At 40.9% G+C, this 25,634-nt stretch overlaps 1 protein-coding gene across 1 annotated transcript in view; it reads left to right on the forward strand.

Annotated features, from left to right (window-relative positions):
- Positions 1 to 24,231: 24,231 nt before the first annotated feature.
- Positions 24,232 to 25,634, forward strand: part of LOC111155545 (coiled-coil domain containing 3) — a 115,384-nt gene continuing 113,981 nt past the window's right edge. The window contains exon 1 of the mRNA XM_022515755.1: positions 24,232 to 24,805. Within this exon, the coding sequence (XP_022371463.1) occupies positions 24,432 to 24,805 (374 nt within the window). The 5' untranslated portion in view covers positions 24,232 to 24,431. The remainder of the gene's footprint in view (positions 24,806 to 25,634) is intronic.

Consider the following 25,634-nt stretch of genomic DNA (forward strand, 5'->3'; position numbering starts at 1 on the left):
AGGGGACTGTTAGTAGGGGCTGGAAGTTAGAGAGGAAATTCCATTGGAGGTTGAAGAGCAGGGAACCTGAGTTATGTATTGGCAGAATAATGATCAAAACTGCTTGTGGTATTATGGGAAATAGGGTACCTAATGAAACTGTGAATCTGGCTAAGGAGATTTCTGGGAAGGATGTGGAAAGTGCCCTCTGGTTTCTTTTAGCTGCCTATGCTGAAGCATAGGAGGAACATGCTGAGCAAAAGAATGAATTGCTCAGATTTCAAGCAGAATTTGGGCTAAAGAGGAGCTAGAATGTATGGGTTTGATAATAAAATTTTTTCATCCCCTGTCTCTGCAAGAAAAATTTTCTCAAAGTAAGAAATGGCCTTGGTTTGAAGATGAAATCCAGGGTGCTGGTAGTGAAATATTCCCTCAGGGTCAAGGTCTGTGTTACGGCATCTGAAAGACGTGAGGAGTATCTCAAAGATTCCCTCAGCTAGACGGGAAGACTTCTAAGATTCTAAAGGGTATTTTCCCATAGGATTCTGATTTGCAGCCCCAAACAGAAGATTGTCTTAAAGAGATTCCTGTGTGTTATTTTGTTTAATAAGGTGCGTATAACTTGATACAGAAAAATACAAAGATATAATGAAATTATACAAGCCTAGATTAAAAGGACAGAGACAATTCAAAATGAGAAGATGCCTTAAGATCCCAAACTCCTATAGAGAGGAGGAAGCAAGCTGAGAAGAAAATTCAGCTGTACACTTGGGTCATTTCTCTTGGCAAAATGATAGCTCAGAACAGAGTCTAGAGCACAGAGGGTGGAGGTAAGAGCCACAAAAAGTCACTCTCAGGGAATAGAATTGGGTCATTATCAAGAAACTGGCTACATGTGCCTGGTTGGATTTCAAAATTGCTATGGACCAGTAACTACTGTGTGGTTCCCATTTTCCACCTTTTTGAGTAGAAGTACCTATTACAGTTTTCTTTGCCTTGACTCTTCATTGCATGTTGACCATGTAAGGACCAGAAAACTTGTCTCTTTAGTTTACACTTCTTCAGACAAAAAAACAAACCAAACCAAAACAAACCAAAACAAAAAACCCCAAACCAAAAAACTCCACTCAGGAGAATTTGGTTGCTTCTAGACCTGACTTGGATGATAAGTATCTGTACTTTATGCCATAATGGGATGAGACCTTGGGAGCTTTGGAGAGGGTATATGTATTTTGGATGTGGAATGGACATGACCCACTAGAGGCAAGAGGGTTTTTGTGGGGGCACCTGGGTGGCTCAGTCAGTTAAGTGGCTGCCTTCGGCTCAGGTCATGATCCCAGAATCCTGGGATCAAGCCCCACATTGCGCTCCCTGCTCAGCAGGGAGCCTACTTCTGTCTCTCCCTCTGCCTGCTGCTCCTCCTGCTTGTGTTCTCTGTCAAAAAAATAAATAAAATCTTAAAAAAAAAAAAAAAGAGGGTTTTTGTGGTAGACTGTACTTTGGTAGCCCTCAGTGAAATTTATCTCCTGGTATTCCTTCCTCATTGACTCTGGGCTTGGCTATGTGACTAGCTTTGGAAAATGGGAATTTGGTGTAGTTTGATGCAATAGGAGACTTGATAAGCACTTGTACATTGGGTGTTGCTCTCTTGGGACAGTACTTCTTGAAATCTAGACACTAAGTTATGAAAAAGCCCAAGCAACCATATGGAGGAGAACTGAGACCTCAGAAAACACTCAAAGCTAAACTCCCAACCAATGGCTAGTACCAGCTTGCAGCCAGGTGAATGATACCATGTTTGCATTTTCTTGTCAATCAAGTCAATAACTTGTGAAGTGGAAGAACTACCAGATTAACTAATAGAACTGTGAGAAATATTACAGTCATTCTTTTAAATTATTAAATGTATGGCTGGCTTGCTACACAACCATAAATAAACTAAACAGGAAGTTAATAATTTTTAGATAAAACTGTATAACAATAGGATAAAATATCCTTTACTTCATATTTAACTTTTATCATATAATCACAAAAGGGCTATTTTTGTAAAAATATTCAAAAGTTGTATTTAGTTTTTCCCAAGTGCCTTGTTAATCCTTTGATAGTCTGATATCTTTATTTTAAGGTATCCTATATGTTATCTATCATTCTTGTTTATTTTCTTTTTAACTGGAAAATTGTACTATAACATCATATATTTCAAATAGTTCTGCAATATTTCTTCTGTCAACTTCATGAAATTCTGCATCTTTTGCATTATTATTTCTTTTCACAGTAGACCTCTACCATATTTGACTTATTATTTGCTATAATGGTGAGGTAGATATTGATGTCTTGAAGGGGCTTTGGTTAGAGATTAATTTTATAAGAATTTGGTTTATTAATACATAGTTTTGCTTTATGATCCTTTGCTTTTCTTCAACAGATCAGATAATGTATGCTCATATAATGAGAGGTTCCCTGTACTACTATATTTATAGCTGAGCAGACCCTGGTACCAGACAATGCTGGGCTCTCTGTTAAAAGCTGAGTTTGAAGCATGTGTGTTAAGCTCATGATCTAAGAGGAGTTTCATATTTTTTACCATGAATTTAGATCATGGCTCATCCCAGTCAGGTTAAACTTTGGGGAGGGAGAGAACTAGAGAGAAGTCTAGATTCCCAAGCCCGTTTTAGCATGCCATTATAGGTATGGAAGAGGTGGGAAAAAGACAGATGAATGCTCTGAGAATTCAGCTTTTTCAGTCTGCACAGGGGGGAGGCTAAAGAGAAAGAGGTCTGTTAACCTGTTTAGCCTTTAAAGGCACCAAGAACCTAGTAGATGGGACCTAATGAATGTCTTGGACTCTCATCAATAAAATTAGTAAATCTTCATCTCTTGTGGGAGGGTGGAGGTAGGAGGGGTAGAGAAATAGAAGAGCAGACAGAGAAGACTGAAGAATCCCATCCCTCTACAATATCCATCTTACTAGGGGAGAATCTACCCATTGAGTGGTGAGATGTCCCCACATGTCATCAAATTACCAGTTGAGGAATAAGGGAGGTCTTACACTGTGAGGGCATATCACTCTGTATTTCTCTCCTCATTTGCCCCCATGGAAAGGTGGAGAGAGAACTAAGCAAAGGAATTGCTTCTCTGGGCAGAACCACTTTAGCATCAAACTAAAAGAAGGCGGTCATAGGACCTGAGCTTCTCTGAATTGAAGTTCTCTTAACTTACTGTTGAAAAAAGCTGCAATGCTTATGGACATTGGGGAAAGTATGTGCTATGGTGAGTGCTGTGAAGTGTGTAAACCTGGCAATTCACAGACCTGTACCCCTGGGGCTAATAATACATTATATGTTAATTAAAAAATTAATAAAAAATACCTTTTAAAAAGCTGCAATGTTTTTTTTTTTTTAATTTATAGCAGCTTTATTCATAATTGCCAACACTTGGAAAAAATCAAGATGTCCTTCAGTAGGTGAATGTCCAAAAACTGCGTTACATCCATGCAATGTTTTTTAAAGCCTAGTTTTCCTAAAGTATGGCACTGCGGCTAGGAGGGCATTGACTCCAAGGGAGGCTTGAAATGGAGGGAGCAAGTCTTGAGTGAGGATCTAGAGATGGGGACAGGATCAAGCTGTGATTGAGAAGAGTACAGAGATGGGAAGGAACAGGTATTTTGAATTGGTTTCCTTTAAATGGTTGTTCCAGGAGAGTTAGATCTATTTTCTATTAGTAAATATTAAGCCTAGTTATTTCCACAAAACTCATTTTTGTAAATAAGTAGCAGAACATCTATGTTTCTTTCATAAATTAACTATAATCCACCCCTCAAAGCCCACCTTTCTGAGTTTAAACATACAAGTTCAATACACAAGAGAACATTGAAACCGAATAAACAGTTTTAGTGTGGAACAAACTTTTGGAAAGCTGAGGTTGAATCCATTAATTCATTCAACAAATATTGAGCACCTGATGAGTGCCAATCACTATACCTAGTGTTCATATTATTAAAGCAGATTCAGAAAACTTATTTTTAATAGCTGTAATGTATAAAATGGGAGGGGTCACTGGCATTAAGTCATAATATTTGTAAATGGAACAAAGTCAGTAATGGAAAATTTGGAAAAAAACAGATATTCTTCTACAAAGTACTTTACCTTAGGCATAGAAATTGCTGAAATATCACAATTATGCCTTTGCAATGAGAGCACAAGTAAACGCAGAGGGCAAGCGAAAAATCACTTAAGGGAAAAAACACTAACTGTGATGTCTTCAGGGTTTTGTTATAAGTGAATCAATTTGATGCCCAAAAGAAGGACATCTACTTTCATTTATGTTTCAGAGCAATATTTGTTAAGCCCTTTAATACAGTGCTTTCATAGTAAACGTAATACCCCAATTTCTTCCACACTTTCTATTCATTGCTTAATAGTTGTCACAATGTCCTACCAAACCAAAAATCCTGTGAGATCCTTCCTCCAGAATAAGAGACCATTTCTCCAACAAGATTTTCAACAGGATTTTAACTCTTCTGTCAGCTGGCAAAAACATTGACCCAGCAGACTAAAAACACACAGTGGTATGTATGTTTGGAGTCTTTGTAAACTTTCCCATGCATGCTCTTCCATTGGCTTTGCATATTCCCGGAGCAGATACTGATGAGCTGAGATATCATGCAAGTGCTCAGAGGTGAAAATTGGTCTAGTATGTGCAGTTTGTGGATTTACATTCTATTGAGTGGGCCCAGCTGTGGACTTTCCCTTCAGCAGGAGGGCTCGTCCCTTTTAAGAACTTTGTTCCACTCCAGCCTCCATGGCTTCTACCACCTCCCCAGGAGACTTCACTTCCTATGGGAAAGAGCCACTTGTTGACAGTATCTCAGGGAAACTCAGGGCAGCTTTATGATAATCACACATATACTCTCTCTCCACCCTTACTTAACTCTGGCTTATTTTTCCCCCCATTTCATTCCAAGGACATTGATGTGAAAAGAAGATCAGTGAAAACCAGCTTGTTTAGGTCTGAGGGTTAGTTCTACTCAAAAGTAAAAAAGGGAAGTTTGTGTTCTTAGAGACTCACCTGACATCTGGCATTCTTAACCTTACCTTGTCAGTTACACAGACATTTAAAATTCTTTTTTTTTTTTTTTAAAGATTTTATTTATTTATTTGACAGAGATCACAAGTAGGCAGAGAGGCAGGCAGAGAGATAGAGGGGGAAGCAGGCTCTCCGCCAAGCAGAGAGCCCGATCCGGGAGACCCGGATCATGACCTGAGCTGAAGGCAGAGGCTTAACCCACTGAACCACCCTGGTGCCCCATACACAGACATTTAAATGAAGATGTTTCAGAGGATGTAGAACTAGATTTTCAAGGTGTTCTTTCTTAGATAAAGGCTACGCCTTCAAAGGTGATTTTTTTCTCTCCTCAATTTATCAATGGTACCAATTTAACTTTGAGCACAGGGTCTCTGTTTTATTCATTTCTATTCCCTCAGGGACTTGAATAGTGCCTGGCACATAGTAGTTGAAAGGCAAATGTTGAAAGTTATTTGTTGAAATAAATACAGAGTGATGATTGTAGAGTATAGAGTATAAAATGCTCAACCCATACATCATATTTCCATTTAGTGTCTAAAAATTTATACAAGAGGATGTCGGGAACTTGATTTGATGGACTTAAAAAAATCACAGGAATCTTGGAGCCTCATCTTGATTACTTGAAAAATCAACTCTTTCTGTTTTGCCAACTGTGAAAAGGGCTGCTGGGAGTGTCTTCATCAAGGCAGTAGAGTGAGGAGGGAAGCATAGCACATTGTTATGGGGTGCTTGTCGACCCCAAACTTAGCTCGTTTTTCCCCCCTGAAATGCAGATGCCAAAATGACCCAGATTAAGATATCTATTGAGAGTTTAGTTTCCTGTTTCTGTCCTTTCCTGACAAGACAGAGTTGTCATAGACTCACGGTCACTGGAAGGGTCATTTGGGATAAATATCTGTCTCTAAATTGAATGTATTTTCAACTAAGTAGACAGTGGCTACATGTTCTAAACCCACCTCCTGAAAATGTACCTCCATTAATGTTTTTTCTCAGCAGTCCCATAACTTCCCTGCAATAGAGCAAGATTCCAACAGAGTTTTAACACACAAAGTTATCTCATGAGGAGGAGGCCCCATTTGGGAGCCAGGGGGGCCCAGGCAGGGATTCCTAACCCCATGCCCCATTCCCAGCACCCTGACAGCCTATAGTTATGTGACCCCGGGTAAGGCATTTCACCTCTTGGGATTCCAGCTTCTTTATCTATGAAATAACATTGGCTTCCTGCCTCCCAAGGATACCAGAAGGAAGAATGAGTTAACATTTACATAGCTGCATTGGGATCCTCCAAGAAAGGCACTGCATGAGTAGGAAATATGATATAATAGGAAGAACATCTTCTATTTTTAAGTTGGTCTATGGTTAGTCTTTCAGGGTTGATTCCCCATGTATAGTAGTAAAAGAAGAGGCAAACATAAAAGAAACTTCTGAACCTAATTCAGGTAGGATAATTCTGAATCATAGCTGCTGGGGGTTTTGTTCATTTGTTAACTTTGGGGTGAAGTAATTGGATTGCTGTTGGGAGAAGTATTTGACTCTGGACTGTATTTGGGTAAAACAGAGAGGCACTCCTGTTGGAGAACAGCAGTAGGCATAGATGGAATGGCCTAAATTTGGAGTTCGTCAAGATGGTAAGCTGCTGGAGGGTAGGAATTGTGTCTTAACATCTTTATGTCTCCGGTATCTTTCCAGAACTTTACACAGACCTGCAAATTAGTGTTTCTCTAATGAGTGCACTAGGATCTGAATTGCAGCTTCATTCACCAATATTATGCCCCTTTTCCTTAACTGTAAATTGGAAGTAATATGCCCCCTTTTCAGGCTACCGTTGAGGGCTAGGTGAGTGATACCTGCAAAGTGCTAAGCTCACTCTCTGACACTTTTAGGGGCATATAATCATAGAAACTGTTGTGATGTAACCCAGAAACTGTTGTCTTTCTTACCACTAACATTGGGGACACAGGATTGTGCTGTAGCCAAAGCTCAGAGGAGTCTATATCCTGGCCTTGGTATCTAACAGCTCCCAGAGAGAAATGGTTTAACTTTTTTGGAACGTGGTTCCTCATCTGTGTAAGAAAGTGTGGAAATTTGATCTGCTTAGCAGGTCAATATTTGAAATCTAGTCCAGTATGATAAAGGGTCCTAATGTCCTTTAAAGATCTTTTGTTGTAACATACATCAGGACAAATTGTAGGACAGGGTTATGAAACAAAATTAATGACCATATATGGCTATCACTACAGTCAAGACATGGAACGTTGCCAGTACCTGAAGACCCCATCACGTGCACATAGATCATTTCTACTCTTCTCTCACTTAACATTACATCGTGTGCTTGTCATTTGGAATTTGTTAAAATACATTTAATTGTGATAAATCTATAAATGTGTGACATTTTATAAAGTAGTCCTTGATTGTTGGCAATTTGGGTCATTCCCACATATTGTATTAAGTTCTTATAAAGACTGATCTCTTTTTTTCTCCTGATATGCCAGTTGCTTCCTTGTATAGTTACCACCATTTCAAGCATTGCAGCTGTGCAATATACTTTAATATCTGGAAGGGCAAATTATCCCTGCTAGTCCTTATTTATTTATTTATTTATTTAAGAGAGAGTGTGTATATGTGTAAGTGAGGGGAGGGCCAGAGGAAAGGGGAGAGAGAGAGAGAGAGACAAGCAGGCTCTGTGCTGAGTGCAGAGCCCAGTGCAGGGCTCAAATCCAGATCATGAGATGATGACCTGAACCGAAATCAAGAGTCAGATGCTCAACCGACAGTGTCACCCAGGCGTCCCTTCTGCCAGTCCCCTTTTAAACATATCTTAGCTATTCCACTTATTAATTTTCCTTCCTTTTTTTAGTTTGAAACATCTTCAAATCAAAAGAAAAGTTGCAGATTCAGTACTAACAAATTTTTTTCTGGAACAATTAGAGAATAATTTGGTTCATAATGCCCCATTACCTGCAAATGTATTAGTGTGCACTTCCTACAATCAAGGCTCTAGAAATCGAAAATTAGCTTTGATGTATTATTATCTTTGAAATGTCAGATTCTACTCAAGTTTTGCCACTTGTCCCAATAATGTCCTTTATACCAAAAGGACCCAGTTCAGAATCATGTTTGCATTTACGCTTTTGCATGTCTTTTCCATTTCCTTCAATCTAGAACAGCTACTGGATCTTTTGCTGATTTTTTGTGAACTTGACGATTTCAAAGACTAGAGACTAGTTATTCAGTAGGGTATTCATCAGTTTTTTTGATATTTCTTCACTATCATATTTGTGTTACACACCTTCATCAGGAACATCATAGAAGTGATGTTGTCATTGCATTTTATCAAGTAGCGTGTGATTTTAATGTGTCCCATTACTCAGGATGTTTATTTTGATGAAGGTGGTACCTGCCAGGCTTTTTGAATCATAAAGTTATTCTTTTTTTCCTTTGTAATACATAAATATGTTGTTGGGAGCTATTTGTAACTAGGTAAATGTCCCTAAAATGTTCTGTTTATTCATTCATGCATTTACTATTGTAAATAGTACTGTCATTTGCAAATATCTTCTCCCAATCCGTGGGTTGCCTCTTTGTTTTCTTGACTGTTTCCTTTGCTGTGCAGAAGCTTTTGATTTTGATGAAGTCCCAAAAGTTCATTTTCGCTTTTGTTTCCTTTGCCTTTGGAGACATATCTTGAAAGAAGTTGCTGTGGCTGATATCGAAGAGGTTACTGCCTATGTTCTCCTCTAGGATTCTGATGGATTCCTGTCTCACGTTGAGGTCTTTTATCCATTTTGAGTTTATCTTTGTGTACAGTGTAAGAGAATGGTCGAGTTTCATTCTTCTACATATAGCTGTCCAGTTTTCCCAGCACCATTTATTGAAGAGACTGTCTTTTTTCCACTGTATATTTTTTCCTGTTTTGTCGAAGATTATTTGACCATAGAGTTGAGGGTCCATATCTGGGCTCTCTACTCTGTTCCACTGGTCTATGTGTCTGTTTTTATGCCAGTACCATGCTGTCTTGGTGATCACAGCTTTGTAGTAAAGCTTGAAATCAGGTAACGTGATGCCCCCAGTTTTATTTTTGTTTTTCAACATTTCCTTAGTGATTCGGAGTCTCTTCTAATTCCATACAAATTTTAGGATTATTGGAGAAAGGGGAACCCTTTTACACTGTTGGTGGGAATGCAAGTTGGTGCAGCCACTTTGGAGAACAGTGTGGAGATTCCTCAAGAAATTAAAAATAGAGCTTCCCTATGATCCTGCCATTGCACTACTGGGTATTTACCCCAAAGATACAGATGTAGTGAAAAGAAGGGCCATCTGTACCCCAATGTTTATAGCAGCAATGGCCACGGTCGCCAAACTGTGGAAAGAACCAAGATGCCCTTCAACGGATGAATGGATAAGGAAGATGTGGTCCATATACACTATGGAGTATTATGCCTCCATCAGAAAGGATGAATACCCAACTTTTGTAGCAACATGGACGGGACTGGAAGAGATTATGCTGAGTGAAATAAGTCAAGCAGAGAGAGTCAATTATCATATGGTTTCATTTATTTGTGGAGCATAACAAATAGCAGGGAGGACAAGGGGAGTGAGAGACGAGAAGGGAATTGAGGGAAATTGGTAGGGGAGATGAACCATGAGAGACTCTGGACTCTGAAAAACAATCTGAGGGGTTTGAAGCGGCGGGGAGTGGGAGGTTGGGGGAACCAGGTGGTGGGTATTAGAGAGGGCACGGATTGCATGGAGCACTGGGTGTGGTGTAAAAACAATGAATACTGTTATGCTGAAAATAAATTAAAAAAAAAAAAAGAATTTCCAAGACCAGTGAATTGGTTCTCAGTAGTGGGGGTTCCCTTGTTTGGCCACCCCTGTCACCTATCTATCTCCATTAGACTTTTTCTTGTGGGATCACATCAAAACTGTCATGTATTCATCAAAACAACATTCTTCCAACAAACTAGATAACCTAGGTGAAAGGGACAAATTCCTAGAAAGGCACAAATTGCCAAAACTGACTCAAAAAGAATTAGAAAATCTGAATGGGTTTATATCAGGTAAAGAGATTGATTCAGTGATCAAAATTCTTTCCACAAAGAAAAGTTCAGGTAGACACGATTTCCCTGGTATATCCTATCAAACATTTAAAGGAGAACTAAGACCAATAAATCACAAAATCTTCAAAAAAAAAAAAAGGATGGGAGACTCACTCACTCATTCTATCAGACCAGTCATACCTTGATACCATAACAAAACAAAACGAATGAAAAACCCCCATCACCTCAAGAAATGAAAAATACAGACTGATATCTTTTGTGAGTATAGATGCAAAAATCTTCAAAAAAAAAAAAAATACTAGCAAACTGAATCCAGCAACAAATAAAAAGGATTGTACACCTTGACCAAGTAGATTTGTCCTGGGAATGTAAGGTTGGTTCAACCCATGAAAATCAATACACCATATTAATAGAAGTAAAAGACAATACATAATCAAATCAATAGATAAAAACATTTGCAAAACACAACACCTTAAAGAAAAAATATAACAATTAGAAATTACAAATTGGAGGGAACATCCTTAATGTGATAAATGGCATCTGTGAAAAGCTCACAGCTAACATCATATTTAATGTTAAAAGACTAGGAACTTTCTGTCTACAATCAGGAAAAAAACAAGGATTTTGTCCTTGCCCCTTCTATTCAACATTGTATTGGCAATTCTAGCCAGGCTAATTAGGTAAGAAAAAGAAATAAAAAGGCATTAAGATTGGTAAAGAAGAAGTGCAACTGCCTTTATATGCTAATGACATGGTATTTTATAGAAAAATCCTAAGAAATTGACAAAAAATATTGGGGCAGATATAGGAGATCATCCAGGTTGTAGGATGCAAAATCAATATACAAAAACCAGTTGTATTTCTACACAGAGCAATGAACAAGCAAATCATGAACTTGGAAAAACAATTCCATTTATAAATCATATCAAAAAGAATAAAAAGCATAGGAATAGATTGGATCAAACAACTGCACAACTTGCACACTGAAAACTACAAAACATCTATAAATTTAAAAAAATTAAAAATTAAAAGAAATTAAAGGCCTAAATAAATGGAGGGACATCCCATGTACATTGAATAAAGATGATAATACTCCCCAAAGGGATCTACAGATTCATCCTAGGAATGCAAGATTGGTTTAACACACAATTGCTAGAATAAAACACAAAGACTAATGTTGCTGAGGATGTAGAGAAATATGAACCCTCATAGATTGATGGTGGGATTGTAAAATGGTGTCATTGCTTGGGAAAACAGTTTGGCAATTCCCCAAATGTTAACATATATTTATCTTATGATCCAGCAATTCCACGCTTACATTTTTACCTGAAAGAATTAAAGACATATATTCATACAAAAACTTGTAAATGAATGTTGACAGAAGCATTGCTCATAAGAGACAAAAAGTGGAAATAACCTAAATGTTCAGTAATTAATGAATGTATAAACAAAATATGGTGTATCCATACAACAGAATATTATTCAGCCATAAAAAGGAATGAAGCACTAATTCATATTAAACATGCATAAACCTTGAAAGTATTATGCAAAATCAAAATAACCTAATACAAAAGGCCACAAACTGTTTAGTCCATTTAGTCCAGAATAAGAAAATGATAGATATAGAATGTAGATTAGTAGTTGCCGAAAATTGAAGGAAGAGGAAATTGGCAGTGACTGGTAATGGGTTTGGGGTCTCATTTTGGGGTGATGAAAATGTTCTGAAATTACATAGCAATGGTTATGCAACCTTGTGAATATACTAAAAACCATTGAATCCTATACTTTAAAGGGATGAATTTTATGGAATGTCAATTATGTCTCAATAAAATAAAGCAAAACCAATGAGAGTCCAAAACCCTCATTTTTTTGTATGGTCTGAAAGCTAGAATTATAAAGAAAATCTTTTTTATGTTATTGAGGAATAGCTGATGAAAGTTTTACACAATTTGAAAATTGACTAGAATTGTGTATAGCACAATATAGTAATTATGTGAATTTAAAACAGTTTTCTTCATTATCATTGACATAAACTAAACTGCACATATTAAAATGCACAACTTGGTAAATTTTGACATGTGAATATACTCATGAGAACATAACCACAATAAAAATAACTAGCCTATTCATCATCATCCCCAAAGGTTCCTTTATATCTCTCTGTAATTCTCACATCTCCCTAGACCCTAGGCAACCCCTAATCTTATTTCTGATACTATATATTAACTTGTATTTCTTAGAATTTTGTATAAAAGAAGCCATATGATATATTCCTTTTTTAAGAATCCAGTGTTTTTCACTTAGCGTAATTACTTTGAGATTCTTCCATGTTTTGTGTGTATTAATAGTTCATTCTTTCTTACTACTGAGTAATATTTCATTGTATATCATTTTACTCATTCATCTGTGGGTGGACATTTGGATTGTTTCCAGTTTTTAAAAATTTCAAATAAAGCTGTTATGGACATTGATATACAGGTCCTTGCATGAAATATGCTATAATTCTTTTGGGTAAATACCTAGGAGTGGAATGGCTTGATCATATGTTTCACTTTTTAAGAAACTATCAAATTGTTTCTCAAAGTGGTTGTAATGTTTACGTTCCCACCAGCAGCGCATGAGAGTTCCAATTTTTTTCACCTTTTCAGCAATAGTTGGTATGGCCAGTCTCTTTAACTGTTGCCATACTAATAAGTTTGTAGAGTATCTTGCAATGGCTCTAATTTGCATTTCTGTAGTGACTAACAATGTTAAGTATTTTTCTGTGTATAGTTAATTGCCAACCTTACATCTTCTTTGGTGAAGTGTCTGTTCAAGTATTTTGGCTATTTTTATATTGGGTCATTTATCTTTTTTTTATTGGGTTTTTTATTGGGTTTGAGAGTTCTTTTTGTATCTGGATATGCATCCTTTATAAGATACATGCTTTGCAAATATTTTCTTCCAGTCTATAGCTTGATGTTTTGTTCTTTTAATGGTGTCTTTTGAGAAGTAGAAGTTTTTAATTTTGACAAAGCCCAATATTTATCTAACCCAAGTTAGCAGAGGCTTTCTCTTAAAAGCTTTTTTTTTTTTTTTTTTGTATATGATGCAAGGTATGGGTTGAAGACTTTTTTTTCTATTTTGTTTTGAGTTGGGTTTTTTTGCATACAAATATCCATTTATTCTAGCACCATTTGTTCAAAACACTACCATTTCTTCAATGATTGCCTCTGTATCTTTGCAGAACATCAGTTATAGAAAATCATATATATGAGTTTATTTCTGCACTTGTTATTTTGTTTCATTGACCTATGCGTCTGTGTTCACAACAAAGCACCCATGATTGATTTCGCTAACTTTATTATGTCCTAAAACCAGGTAATGTTAGCCTTCTAACTTGGCTCTTTATTTTTTTAGTAATTTTGGCTATTCTAAGATCTTTGCATTCTTTTTTTAAAATGATTTTTAAAATTTATTTGACACAGAGAGAGCACAAGCAGGTGGAGAGGCAGACAGAGAGAGAGGGAAAAGCTGGCTCCCCACTGAACAGAGGGCCTGATGTGGGTCTCAGTTCTAGAACCCTGAGATCATGACCCAACCCGAAGGCAGATGCTTAACCAATTGAACCACTCAGGCACCCCTAAGGTCTTTGCATTCTGTATCAACTTTGGAATCTGCTTGTTAATTTATACTTAAGAGTCCACCAGGATTTTGATCGGGATTGCATTGAATTTGCAGATCAATTTGATTAAAATTGACACTGTAACAATACTGAATTTCCTGACCTATTAGCAAAGCATGTATCACCATTTTTCAATGTTTTCTCTCAGTAAATATTTTGTAGTTTTCAGTGTACAGGCTTTCACTTTTTTTTTTCAGATTTATTTCTGGATATTTTATGTATTTTGATGCTACTGTATTATTTTTTATTTTTATTTTTTTAAAAGATTTTATTTATTTATTTGATAGAGATCACAAGTAGGCAGAGAGGCAGGCAGAGAGAGAGGAGGAAGCAGGCTTCCCGTTGAGCAGAGAGCCCGATGCGGGGCTCGATCTCAGGACCCTGGAATCATGACCTGAGCCAATGGCAGAAGCTTTAACCCACTGAGCCACCCAGGCGCCCCCTGTATTATTTTTTTAATTTCAATTTCCAACTGCTCATTGTTAGAGTATAGACTGATTTTTGTATATCGATCATGCATTCTGCACCTTGTTAAATTTGCTTATTAGTCCTAGTAGCTTTTCTCTATATTCACTTGTATTATCTACGTAGATGATTATGTCAGCTGTAAATAAATGGAATTTTAGGGGTACCTGGGTGGCTCAGTGGGTTAAGCCTCTGCCTTTGGCTCAGGTCATGGTCTCAGGGTTCTGGGATTGAGCTCTGCATCCAGCTCTCTGCTCAGCGGGGAGCCTGCTTCCCCCCACCCCTCTCTCTGCCAGCCTCTTTGCCTACTTGTGATCTCTCTCTCTCTGTCAAATAAATAAATAAAATCTTTTTTAAAAATGGAATTTTACATATTCCTTTTCACAATGCTTTTTATTTCTTTTTATTGCTTACCACTGTCTAGTGCCTCTAGTAATGTGTTGAATAGAAGTGATAAAAGAAGTCTTAGGTGGAAATATTCAATCTCTCGCATTAATGTTAGCAATACATTTTTCACAGATGCTGTATATTGGATTTAGGAAATTTCCTTCTATTGCTAGTTTACTGAGAGGTTTTATTTTTTTTAAGAGTTTATTTATTTGAGAGAGAGAGAGGAGGAGGAGGAGGGAGAGGAAGAGGGAATCTGAAGCCCACTCTGCACTGAGTACAAAACCCAGTGTGGGGCTTGATCCTACGACTGTAAGATCATGACCTGGGCCGAAACCAAGAGTTGGATGCTTAATTGAGAACCACCCCAGGCGCCCCTATTGAGAGTCATTAATCAAGAATTCTCTCTCTCTCTTTTGTAAGCATGTAACATGTATATTTCTGAGTTTATTAAAACTCGAAATTGCACTAAGACTTTGAGACAAAGATGTATATCCATACATGCACAGTCATACACCATTATATTTTTACGTTATTTAAAAACAATTTGTATTATATTGAGGACCATGAACCACATGGTTTATTCTGTTTTTCTCTGTTTTCATATTTGTAACTCCTTTCTCTGACAATAGAAACCCAACTTCCATTATCCTTAAGACATTTGCTTATTTGGTCAACTTCCTGTGTGTATCCATTCTCCCACCACTGTACCATCCCATACCTCTTGCAGATGCGCTTGGGCTCTGACACTCACTGGACTGCTGGTGCCTTCCCTGATATGGACACTCTCTTTACCCTGTTAAGCATGTTACCATGTTAAGCATGACTCCATGCCCTGAGCTGCTCTTCTGCATGGACACCACCTTAGTCTGACCTTGCTTTGACATTCTGCACTTGTTATCACCTTCTACATGGAAGCCCTCCCCACTGGTTTATGCACTGACATCTTGTACTGGACAACTATGTGAATGTCCTCACCCCTGTTGGCTTCTGAAACTCATGTTGGGCTATACCCCTATAGAGCCTCCTCTTTGCCCTACTTAGACATGCATCTTTGCAAAGGCTGCTCTCCCCCATGGTTATCTTCCTCAGCTTCTTGAGCTCCAAAGTCCCATGACATACAGTTTATAAGCAGAGACTCCCTCCTAACCTTGCTGGAGCTCTGATATCCTGTGCTGGGCCACTATTTTGCATGGAGCTGTCCTTACCCTTTGTGGCTTATTCCTGTGATGGGCAGCTGTATTCAGAAGACTACTTATTTTGTTTGGCCTCCTATATCCCTCTTCCCACCCCAACTTGGACATATAATGTGTTTGGTCTCATGGGGTTTAGGACTGAGTTTTTCAGGAAATGATATGAAGAGGAGAAAGAATAGAAGAACTCACTCATTTACTTATTGTGATGAACTTAGAATAACTTTTTTAAATCAAACTTTAAAAATTTCCATTGTGCTTTTGATTGGGATTTTGTTAAGCTTATTTTAGAAGGAAATGACATATTGGCAGTACTGGGTCTCTCCATCTTTGGATGGTTCTGCTCAATTAGTGCAGAAGAGTCTCCCATAGGGCAGCTGTAGCCACAGTTAAAGTCAGCTAGAGCTGTAATTAGGTCAAACCTCAGTATACTTCAGTGGACAGGTACGACTATGACCCAGAATGAAATAGCCTACCCACTAAAGGAATTGCAAGACTTTGCCAATATGTATCAACAGAATCTGGACAGAACTAAGGTGGGAGAGGTGTAACACTAGTTCTGGCCAAATTTATTGATATTGATGTATTTATCAGAGAGTATAGATTCAGTATACTGCTAGAGGTGGCTCTAAGAGTTTTCTTGATTGGTTGATGAAAATTTAGATGCAATGATAGCATATATTTAATGAGGTTGAGATGTCAGAGCTTCCATGGCTTAATATGGAGGAGAGACTCCAAAGGCTTAAGAAGTTAGGAATATTGAACTGAATGTTTTATGTGTGACCTGCACAGCCAGCTCCCAACTATATTTCACAAGATGGCCCAAAGACACTCCCTTCACAAAAGCAATGAAATATAAATGAGGGGAGCAGCTGCATCCCTAAAAATCTCTGTGCCTGCTCTCCTTTCTAGGCAAGGTCTGACTTTAGGGGATGCCACCATTTAGGGTTCCCTGATTTTAAAGGGGGGGTGATGGGATTTTGAAGTAGCAGGGGACAAGCAGTACATTTAACTGCCTAAGGCAAGGTTAGTGCCTATATTATAAAGGACAGGGGGGGCATACTACTAATAAGAATGTTTTGAATGTTGGAGATCGTTGGCAGTGGCTAGTTGATAATGGTGTCCCTCAGAAGTAATTATAAGGAGTCTACTAAAATATTGCTTGATCTACAGAACAGGAAAAACTGTAAGCCTCACAGTAGAAAGCCAGACTTAAGTTGCCACAGAGGAGGCTTGAGGTCTCTTACCCAGTTTCCAGATATAGGTAAAGTCACAGAGACAGAGCCCTTTGATTGAAAGGTAGACCAGGTACCCTTGAGGAAGGACTCCACACCACTGCTACCAACATACATTGTAATTATCTTCTAAGATTTCTTTAAAAGGACCGGAGACAATTTACTAGAATGACTGTCCATTGGAAAAAGGAAATACCAAGATGTTTTGGGGATTTTTAGAAACCAGCTCTGAAATGATCTTAATCCCAGAGGGTCCCACAGCCAAAGTGAAATTTTATGGTGTTCAGATTATAGATGATGTGTAGCTCAAATCAGGCCCATATTGGGCCTCTTTGGTTCAGAGACTCAGCTAGTGGTTATTTTCCCGGTTTCTGGAGGTACATATGGAATAGACAGGATTGACAACTGGCAGAATCCCCATATGTGCTCTCTGACACTTGGGCCACTAGGGTAGGAAGGGATACGTGGAAGCCCCTAGGATTTCCAGTCATACCAAGAAAGGAAGTCAGAAGTAATACTGCATCCCAGGGTGATGGGGGCGGCAGGGATTGTAAAAATAATGCTGCTGAAGGCATGAAAAAAAGTGCAAGTTGTGGAAGACATGAAAAAAATGCAAGTCATGGAAGACATGACCGTTATTTTTTTCTTTTTTCCTTTTTGTGATGCAAATGTCTGATTTAAGCTTTGATGGCAGAGGCATGCACTTCAAAGAGGCCTGCACCTCAAAGACAGCTATCTTGAATAAAGACAGTGCCAGCCACAAGACTAGATGAAGAGTCAAGCTGCCCCCAGGCTCCATTCCTTTTAGAGATCTCAGTTGATTTTGATAACTGAGCATTGGAACTCCTGGTTTTTCTAGTCCCAGGCTAAAAATTTCTGCTCTTGTGTTTTAAATTCACCGATGAAGAAGGAGCCTGCTAAACACTAGGCAACCTATTCTCAACTCCAATAAAAGCAGAACTCCAGGTCCCTGCTCTTTTTCTACCCGTGACCTTGCCATGTAGCCTCAGGTGTGCTATGTAATTTGCAGGACTTGTAAGTAACAAACTTGTTTTTCAAAGTGCCCTGATGGTCATTGCTGAGGGCATCTTGCAATCAACAGGAGAACCACATGGGGTTGGTCCAGACCCTGGTTTCCAGCTGAGACCTACACAAAACACGATACTTATCACATCTCCATTGAACTCATCAGTTTGGCCTGGGCAAAAATCACATGCATCTTGAAGAAGGAGCAACTTCTACTGCAAACTAATGAGGTGGTAACTAAAATTTCAGATGCTACCCCAGGCATAGTATCTTCCCCGGGGCAAATTGACATGTTCCTTGACATTTGCTTTGCCACTGTTGACCTGGTATATGTCTTTTTCTCTATACCAATTTGTGAAGACCACCAGAAATAATTTGCCTTTACTCGTCAGGACTAACAATACACTTTCCCAGTTCTGCCTCAGGCTAGGCCGATTCTGCTCTTTGCTGCATTTTTTCTGCCAAGACCCTGATTGTCCTGACATGTTACAAAATATCAAACTCTACCTCGCTGGTGACATTATGATGATTGGCTCTGATGTTCACAGAGTAGCAGATACTTGAGGGGCCTTCCTAATGGGAACTAGAAGGTGAGAGATAGATCTTAGAAAAATTTATTTGCCTGTGACCTCAGCGAAGTTTCCAGAAGTTTAAATGTCACTTTTCCTGAGGGATGGTCGAGTTGCTGTTCTTTGAACCACCTACAATGAAAAAAAAAGGCAAAATTCTTGGTGAGCCTTTTTGTATTTGGGGAGCAACATATACATTATACACAGCATTTGCATGTGCTACTTGGATCATCTACAGAATCAACGATAAGGCTACCAGTTCTAAGTAGAGATGAGCAAAGAATGCCCTGCCACAAGTTCAGGCTGTAGTATAAGCCACTGTATCCCTTGGGACATTTTACCCATTAGGTCCAATGATACTTAAAGTGTCTGTGGCAAATGGTTATGCTGTAAGGACTCTGGGCAAGCACTGACCATATAGTCACAGCACCAAGCTCTAGGATCTAGGAGCATATCTATGCCTTGTGCTGGATATGACTACTTTCTTTTTAAAAAACAGTGGTATGTATATCAGTCTGAGTCCCAGGCACTGAGAACCATGGGAACTAATGGTGTAATTCTGAGGGTAGGAGAAGATGAGATGAGACGTCCCAGCTAAAGGAGTGATGCAGGGAGAAAAAAGACAGGGTTGCAAATTCCTCCTTCCACTTTCCGTTCTATTCAGTCCCTCAGTGGATTGGATGGGGTCTGACCTGTACTGGGGAGGGCTGCTTACTTTGTTGAGTCCACTAATTCAAATGCTAATCTCATCTGGAAACATCCTCACAGACACACTCAGAAATAATGTTTAATCTTTGGCCCATTTAAACTGATACATAAAATTAACCATCACATATTGCTAGGTACTTGAAAAAAGAATAGATTTGGAAAATGGGTGACAAGGATGTCTGGGGAAGAGGTCTATGGATGGACCTCTTGGAAGATCAGATTATAAAGATGTTTGTGTCCCAGGTAAATGATGACCAAAGGCATTCACTGAAGAGAAGCTCTCAGTAATTAGGTGGACAAATCATGTATTCTGTGGATGTCATTCTCTTTTCCCAGCCACTCCAGTGCTTGCTGAATGGGTGCATGAAAAGAGCAGCCATGGTGGTAGGGATAGAGTCTATTCATTGGTTTGACAGCATGGATTTGCTCTTACCAAGGCTGACCTAGCAAACACCACTGCTGAGAGCCTACTGTGTTAGCAAAAGACCAATACTGATTCCCTACTATGGTCCCCTTCACTGGGGGATCCAACCAGTCACCTCATGGCAGGCTGATTACATTGGACCTATTCCATCCTGGAGAGGGCAGAGATTTGTCCTCAGTGGAATAGACATGTTCCAGACCTGAATACACCTTTCCTGCCCGACAATGTCTCCGCCAGTAGCGGAGTCTATGGACTCACAGAACCCCTTACCCCCATCGTGGTATTTCCTGTAACACTGTTTCTGATCGGTGATTTCCATAGCACTGCTTCTTTTATAGCAAAAGGAATGCAGCAATGGGCTCTTGGCCATGGAATTAAGTGGTCTTCTCCATACTCCATCAATTAGAAGCAATTAGGCAAATTTTGAAAGCTTACTAATGTAATAGAATGGCTCACTGAAGACTCATTTGTGTCAGTCGAGAGGCATGTCTTGAAAGAAATGGGTGCTATATTAAAGAATACCAAGGGCTGCCTGAGTGGCTCAGTCAGTTAACCATCTGCCTTCGATTCAGGTTATGATCTCAGGGTCCTGGGATAGAGTCCCACATCAGGCTTCCCACTCAGCAGGGAGTCTGCTTCTCCTTCTCACTCTCCCTCTGTGCTCTCGTTCTCTCTCTCTCAAATAAGTAGATAAAATCTTAAAAGAAAAAGAAAAAGAATACCGGATATGCTTTGAAACAGAGAATAATCCAAGGTGGTGTTTCCCCCCAGTCAGAACATATGGGTCTTGGAATCAAGGAGTGGAAGTGGCTCATTCACTTGTAAGCCCAATCATTCATTGGTAGAATTTTTGCTTCCCACCCTGGCTGCCTTGTGTTCTACTTGTATGGAATTCTTAGTCTGCAAAGAGAAGATGCTCTCCAGAGGACTCCCTATGGCCCGAGGTGAATTACCCCAGTCACTGTGGCGCTCTGCCAGACCTAACAGAGGAGAAGAGAAGCATCACTGACATTTCTGTGAAGAGTCCAGGAGAAAGACAATCTCTCAAAGGTGCTCGTTTCTGGATAATACATTCTGGGTAGTGTTGGAAGAGTTTGGATTCTGTCAAGTTTATACAAGAAGAGAGAAATCAGCCATGCATACAGATTTTTTTATTTGCTTGTCTAAATGGAAAGAAAAGTCATGGTTTCAAGAATGTTGAAGTGGACAAATCTTTCCCAGGCTTCTGAGACTCTTGAAGATGCAGTTGAAAAGCTTGCATACCATCCTATCTTGTAAGTTGTGGCATAAGACTAACACAGAGCCGAGTTGCTGGTTAACACAAAATTAATGTTAGTCCAGTGACATACTGCTTTAGCCATCCCTGGTGACTATGCTAATGTTATTACTATGCATACATTCACATCTAGATGAACGGCTCACTTGCACCTTTAAAGATTTTTGTTTATTTATTTGACAGCCAGAGATGGAACACAAACAGGGGGAGTGATAGAAGGAGAAGCAGACTTCCAGCTGAGCAGGGAGCCTGATGCTGGGCTCCATCCTAGGACCTGGGATCAGGACCTGAGCCAAAGGCAGAGGCTTGATGACTGAGCCACTGAGGTGCCCCATTTATTTTAAAGAGTGGGGAGGGGCGGAGGGAGAGAATCTTCGAGTAGACTCCCTGTGGAGCACGGAGCCGGGTGTGGGACTCGATCCCATGATCCCAAGATGGTGTCCGGAGCCGAAATCACCAGTTGGATGCTCAACCGTTAGCCACCCAGATGTCCCTCCACTTGTATTTTTACAACAGTGCCTCTTTCGTTTGTATTCTCATGTTGTAGTTCAATGCACATATTCTGGTGTCTGATACTGGGGTTTGAATCCCGGCTCAGTCACTTTCCAATTCTGTGATCTCATGTATGTCAATTAACCTCTCTGTGCCCAAGTTTCCTTATCTACAAAACAAGGATGATGGTGGTATGTACTTCAGAGTGTTTGGAGATTTAATTAAGATAACACATTCAAAGTCCTTACAGTAGTGCTTGGCCCACAGTAAGCAATGAATACACGTTAGCAATTAATATAATCATTTAGCCATGCTTGCTCAACGTCTACTTGCCAGGAATACAGACCATTTTATATCCTCTATCTCTCTTTCTCTGGCAAACCTTCAGAATGCCTGCTAAATATCTGTAATGGACCAAATTGTGTCTCCTTCCCTCTCCTCCCAAATTCACATGTGGAATCCTAACCCCCAAAGAGACTGCATTTGGAGATGAAGACTTTAGGGAGGTAATTACTTCTTTAGGTCACATGGGTGGGCCTCTAATCTGATAGGATTGGTGTCCTTATACAAGGAGGAAGAGACATCACATCTCTCTCTCTCTCCATGCAGGGAAGAAGAGGCCACATGAAGACACAGAGGGTGAGGCAGCTGTCTACAAGCCTGGAAGAGAGCCCTCCCCAGAAACCAACCCTGATGATGTCTTAATCTTGGACTTCTGGCCTCTAGAACTGCAACAAGAGAAATGTCTGCCGATTAAGCCGTCTAGTCTGTGTATTTTGTCATGGTGGCCCGAGTAGTCTAAGAGCAAGACATGATGAAGTTTCCTAATTTACATGCTCAGTGAGACAAATGAGCAGTGCTGATATATGGTGTCCGAGATCATCCTTGAACACCATTTACCCATCGTGTGAAAGTCTAGTATCTACCATGGTGTGTGTGTGTGGGGGGTCATAAACACTGTCAGGAATACTGTTCACTTGATTCCATCTCATGATAATTGTTTTTTTTTCCCTGCAAAATTCATCAAAGCCCTAGGCTGACTACTAGATATGCAGGTACTAGTTATTATCTGTGAGAAGCCTTCACTGTTACTTCTATCTGCTTTTAGGCTAATCATAGAGGACTTTGTAGGAATAAGAACTTGGTTGACTGAGTCACTGATCAGATTCTGGGCTAATGTGTTTGTGGGGCAACTGGAGCCTCCCGTTCCCTCACCAGCTGGGCAGTGCTGGGTGAAATCCTGATCATTCCAGTTCTGGGGGTGCCCGAAGCCCTCCCTTGTTTGTCCCCTTTTGCCTGAGCCTGCCCTTCTCACGGTTTCTTCCTCCAGTTTCAGTCCTATAGGGGTGGGATCTGGATGACAGGGTTGCCTTTGAAAGACTACAGTCACAACAAGCATTCACGAGTTAAATTGCACTAATTAAAGATTTAAGGATCAGAGGAAGAAGATGGGGGCCTTAGGGAGGTGAAGCCCAGCATTGAAACTTCCTCTCCTGCTGGGAAGTTTCTTTTTTCTTTTTTTTTAATCCTCTTTTCTCCTCACCTTTCCTTACAGAATTCCCTAAGAACTTTCCCTATAAGGCATGGAAAAATTTAGCGGGGCTCCGAGACTCACACTTGCAGAAACCCTAGTAAATAAGATGATTAGGGCACAAGGAGTCTTCCATGTTAAGGCAGTTCTGCTTACATATTTATTATAAATATATATTACATACAATATGTAGGACAAGTACCATGGAATGCATATTACGTGCATGATTATATGCATGATGTAATGCATATATAAAAATATTATATAGTTATAAATTAATGTCCTCTTTTTTCTTTTTCTTACTATATCAGGAACACTTCAGGCCATTTGGACATAAAAGGAGCTACTGAGTTGAGAGAGAGAGAGAGACTGCTGAGCCTGAGTCTCATCAGACTCACGCACTGACTCGTGAAAAGCTGGTTGGAATTTACTTCTTAATTTATTCCTCGGGTGTAGGGTGTTCAGAATCTGGAAGTAGGAATTATATAAATCATGCCGCTTTAGCAAAATCAGGACAAAATGGCTTTTCAGATCTTTTATTAAGGCTTTCCTAAGATTATCATGAAATAAGCAACTTGAAAGAGAGCGAAAGAGAGATCTCCAAAAAAGTTTATTAGCCCACGCTGAGTTTCCGAATGAACCTCCGTGAAACAGAAGTTGATTTCTACGCATTTTGACTCTAAAAGAACGACACAGAAAATGTAAACGCGTCTGCCGAAGACTCATGCAAAGCCACAACGATTGTCGTCTGAAGGCCACGCGTTTGGAACAGGCTTTCCGCTTGGAAAGCTCTGACCAGCGCATCCGTGGGGCCAGGGAGGAGGGCTGGGCCGCCGCTCCCGGCAGCGAGCGACCTTCCCGCGCAGGCTCCGCACTCCCCGACTTCGCGCCGAGCCAGGGGGTACGGACACCGCACCCCGCGGCTCCCGAGCGCCCCTGGGCCGGGGCCCACGCCCACCGCGGCCGCCTCCCCGCCCTCTCCCGCCGCCGCCCACGCCCCGTCGCGGGGGGCTGGGCAGGAGGCGGGCAGCTGGCCCGCCCCGAGACCCTTTAAAGCGTCGCGGGCGAGGGCCGGGCGCGATAAGCTCAGCGGTGGAGAGAGCTGCTCCGAGCTCAGCGCTCAGGGCTGCCCTTCGCCCGCCGGCGGGGCGGCGCTGTCGGCCGGGGCGGGCGCTCCGGGCTCCCCGACGCCTCCTGTTCGCCGCGGCCGCGCCACCCCGCTCTGTCCTGCCAGTCCCGGGCGTCCCTGCCATGCGCCCAGGCTAGTGCGCACAGGGCGCAGCGCCGAACCCGGCCGCGCCCTCCGCCCGCTCCAGCCGCCCGCTCCCGCCGCCGGCATGCTGCGCCCACTGCTGCTCGCGGCGCTCTGCCTGGCCGGCCGGCTCGAAACCACCCGCGGCTGCCAGCTGCCCTCCGAGTGGAGACCCCTGAGCGAGGGCTGCCGCGCGGAGCTGGCCGAGATCATCGTGTACGCCAAGGTGCTGGCGCTGCACCAGGAGGTGCACGGCCTGTACAACTACCTGCCGTGGCAGTACGAGGCCAGCGATGCGGGGCTCTTCTACTCGGCCGAGATCGAGATGCTGTGCGACCAGGCGTGGGGCAGCATGCTCGAGGTTCCCGCAGGCTCCAGACTCAACCTCACCGGCCTGGGCTACTTCTCATGTCACTCCCACACCGTGGTCCAGGACTACTCCTATTTCTTCTTCCTCAGGTGAGCGCGGCACCTCCCGCCCACACCTCCTCCTCCAGCTATTTCATGACCTCCCGAGGGCACCGTTATCTGGAGCCAGGCCCGGAACAACAGGGAATCCTGTCCGTGCCATTCAGGAATAAGCCTTGGGCTCCTTTTCCTTCCTCTTTATTCTCTCCTGCTCCGTGGGACGTCTGACAAAGGTCCTGGGTGCATTTGGCTAAGGCTGTTAAAAACAAACAAAACGAGGTTTGATTTCTGTGCTTAAAGCGTAGAAGATTGTTTCAGGCAAAAGCCCAAGGTGGTTTCCAAAAATCCATTTGACTCTTTTCCTTTAAATGTATACTTTTAATTGGATTCCCTGGAAGTAGCTTGGGATGGTGAGGAGGGGGGAAGAAACCCCAAATTTTGAAATCAGACTCGTTGGAATTCTGGCTCTGCTCCTCCTGCGATTTTTTTTTTTTTTTTTTTGAGAAAATTGTCTTTTGAAGAACCTCCCTGTCCTCACTTCCATAATGTGAGAAACAAGCTTGGTTGAGACTAGCGCACAATTACGCAGAACACCTGGTGCAGGGTAGATGCGGAAGGAGTAGTCCCTCTTTTCCCCACCTGCTGAAATGCCAAGATAGGCATGGTGTGGAATGCAGCCCAGCTGTTTTTGTTTGACTCTTTATCCACCACCATCGGACCTCAGCGCTGGGCTTTGCAAAATAGCAAAGGTTTCTGTGGGGGCCTTCTGGAGGGGTGTCTGGTTCAGAGTGCTTTGAAGAGTATAGGTGAAACAGGCAGGCGGTGCTCTCTGACTGGAGGCTCCTGGAATCTTGTTAAGTTCCATGAAAGTTGGCCTGCA

The sequence above is a fragment of the Enhydra lutris genome, unplaced genomic scaffold (assembly GCF_002288905.1).
Source record: "Enhydra lutris kenyoni isolate GAN:26980312 unplaced genomic scaffold, ASM228890v2 scaffoldscaffold42, whole genome shotgun sequence".
NCBI lineage: Eukaryota > Metazoa > Chordata > Mammalia > Carnivora > Mustelidae > Enhydra > Enhydra lutris.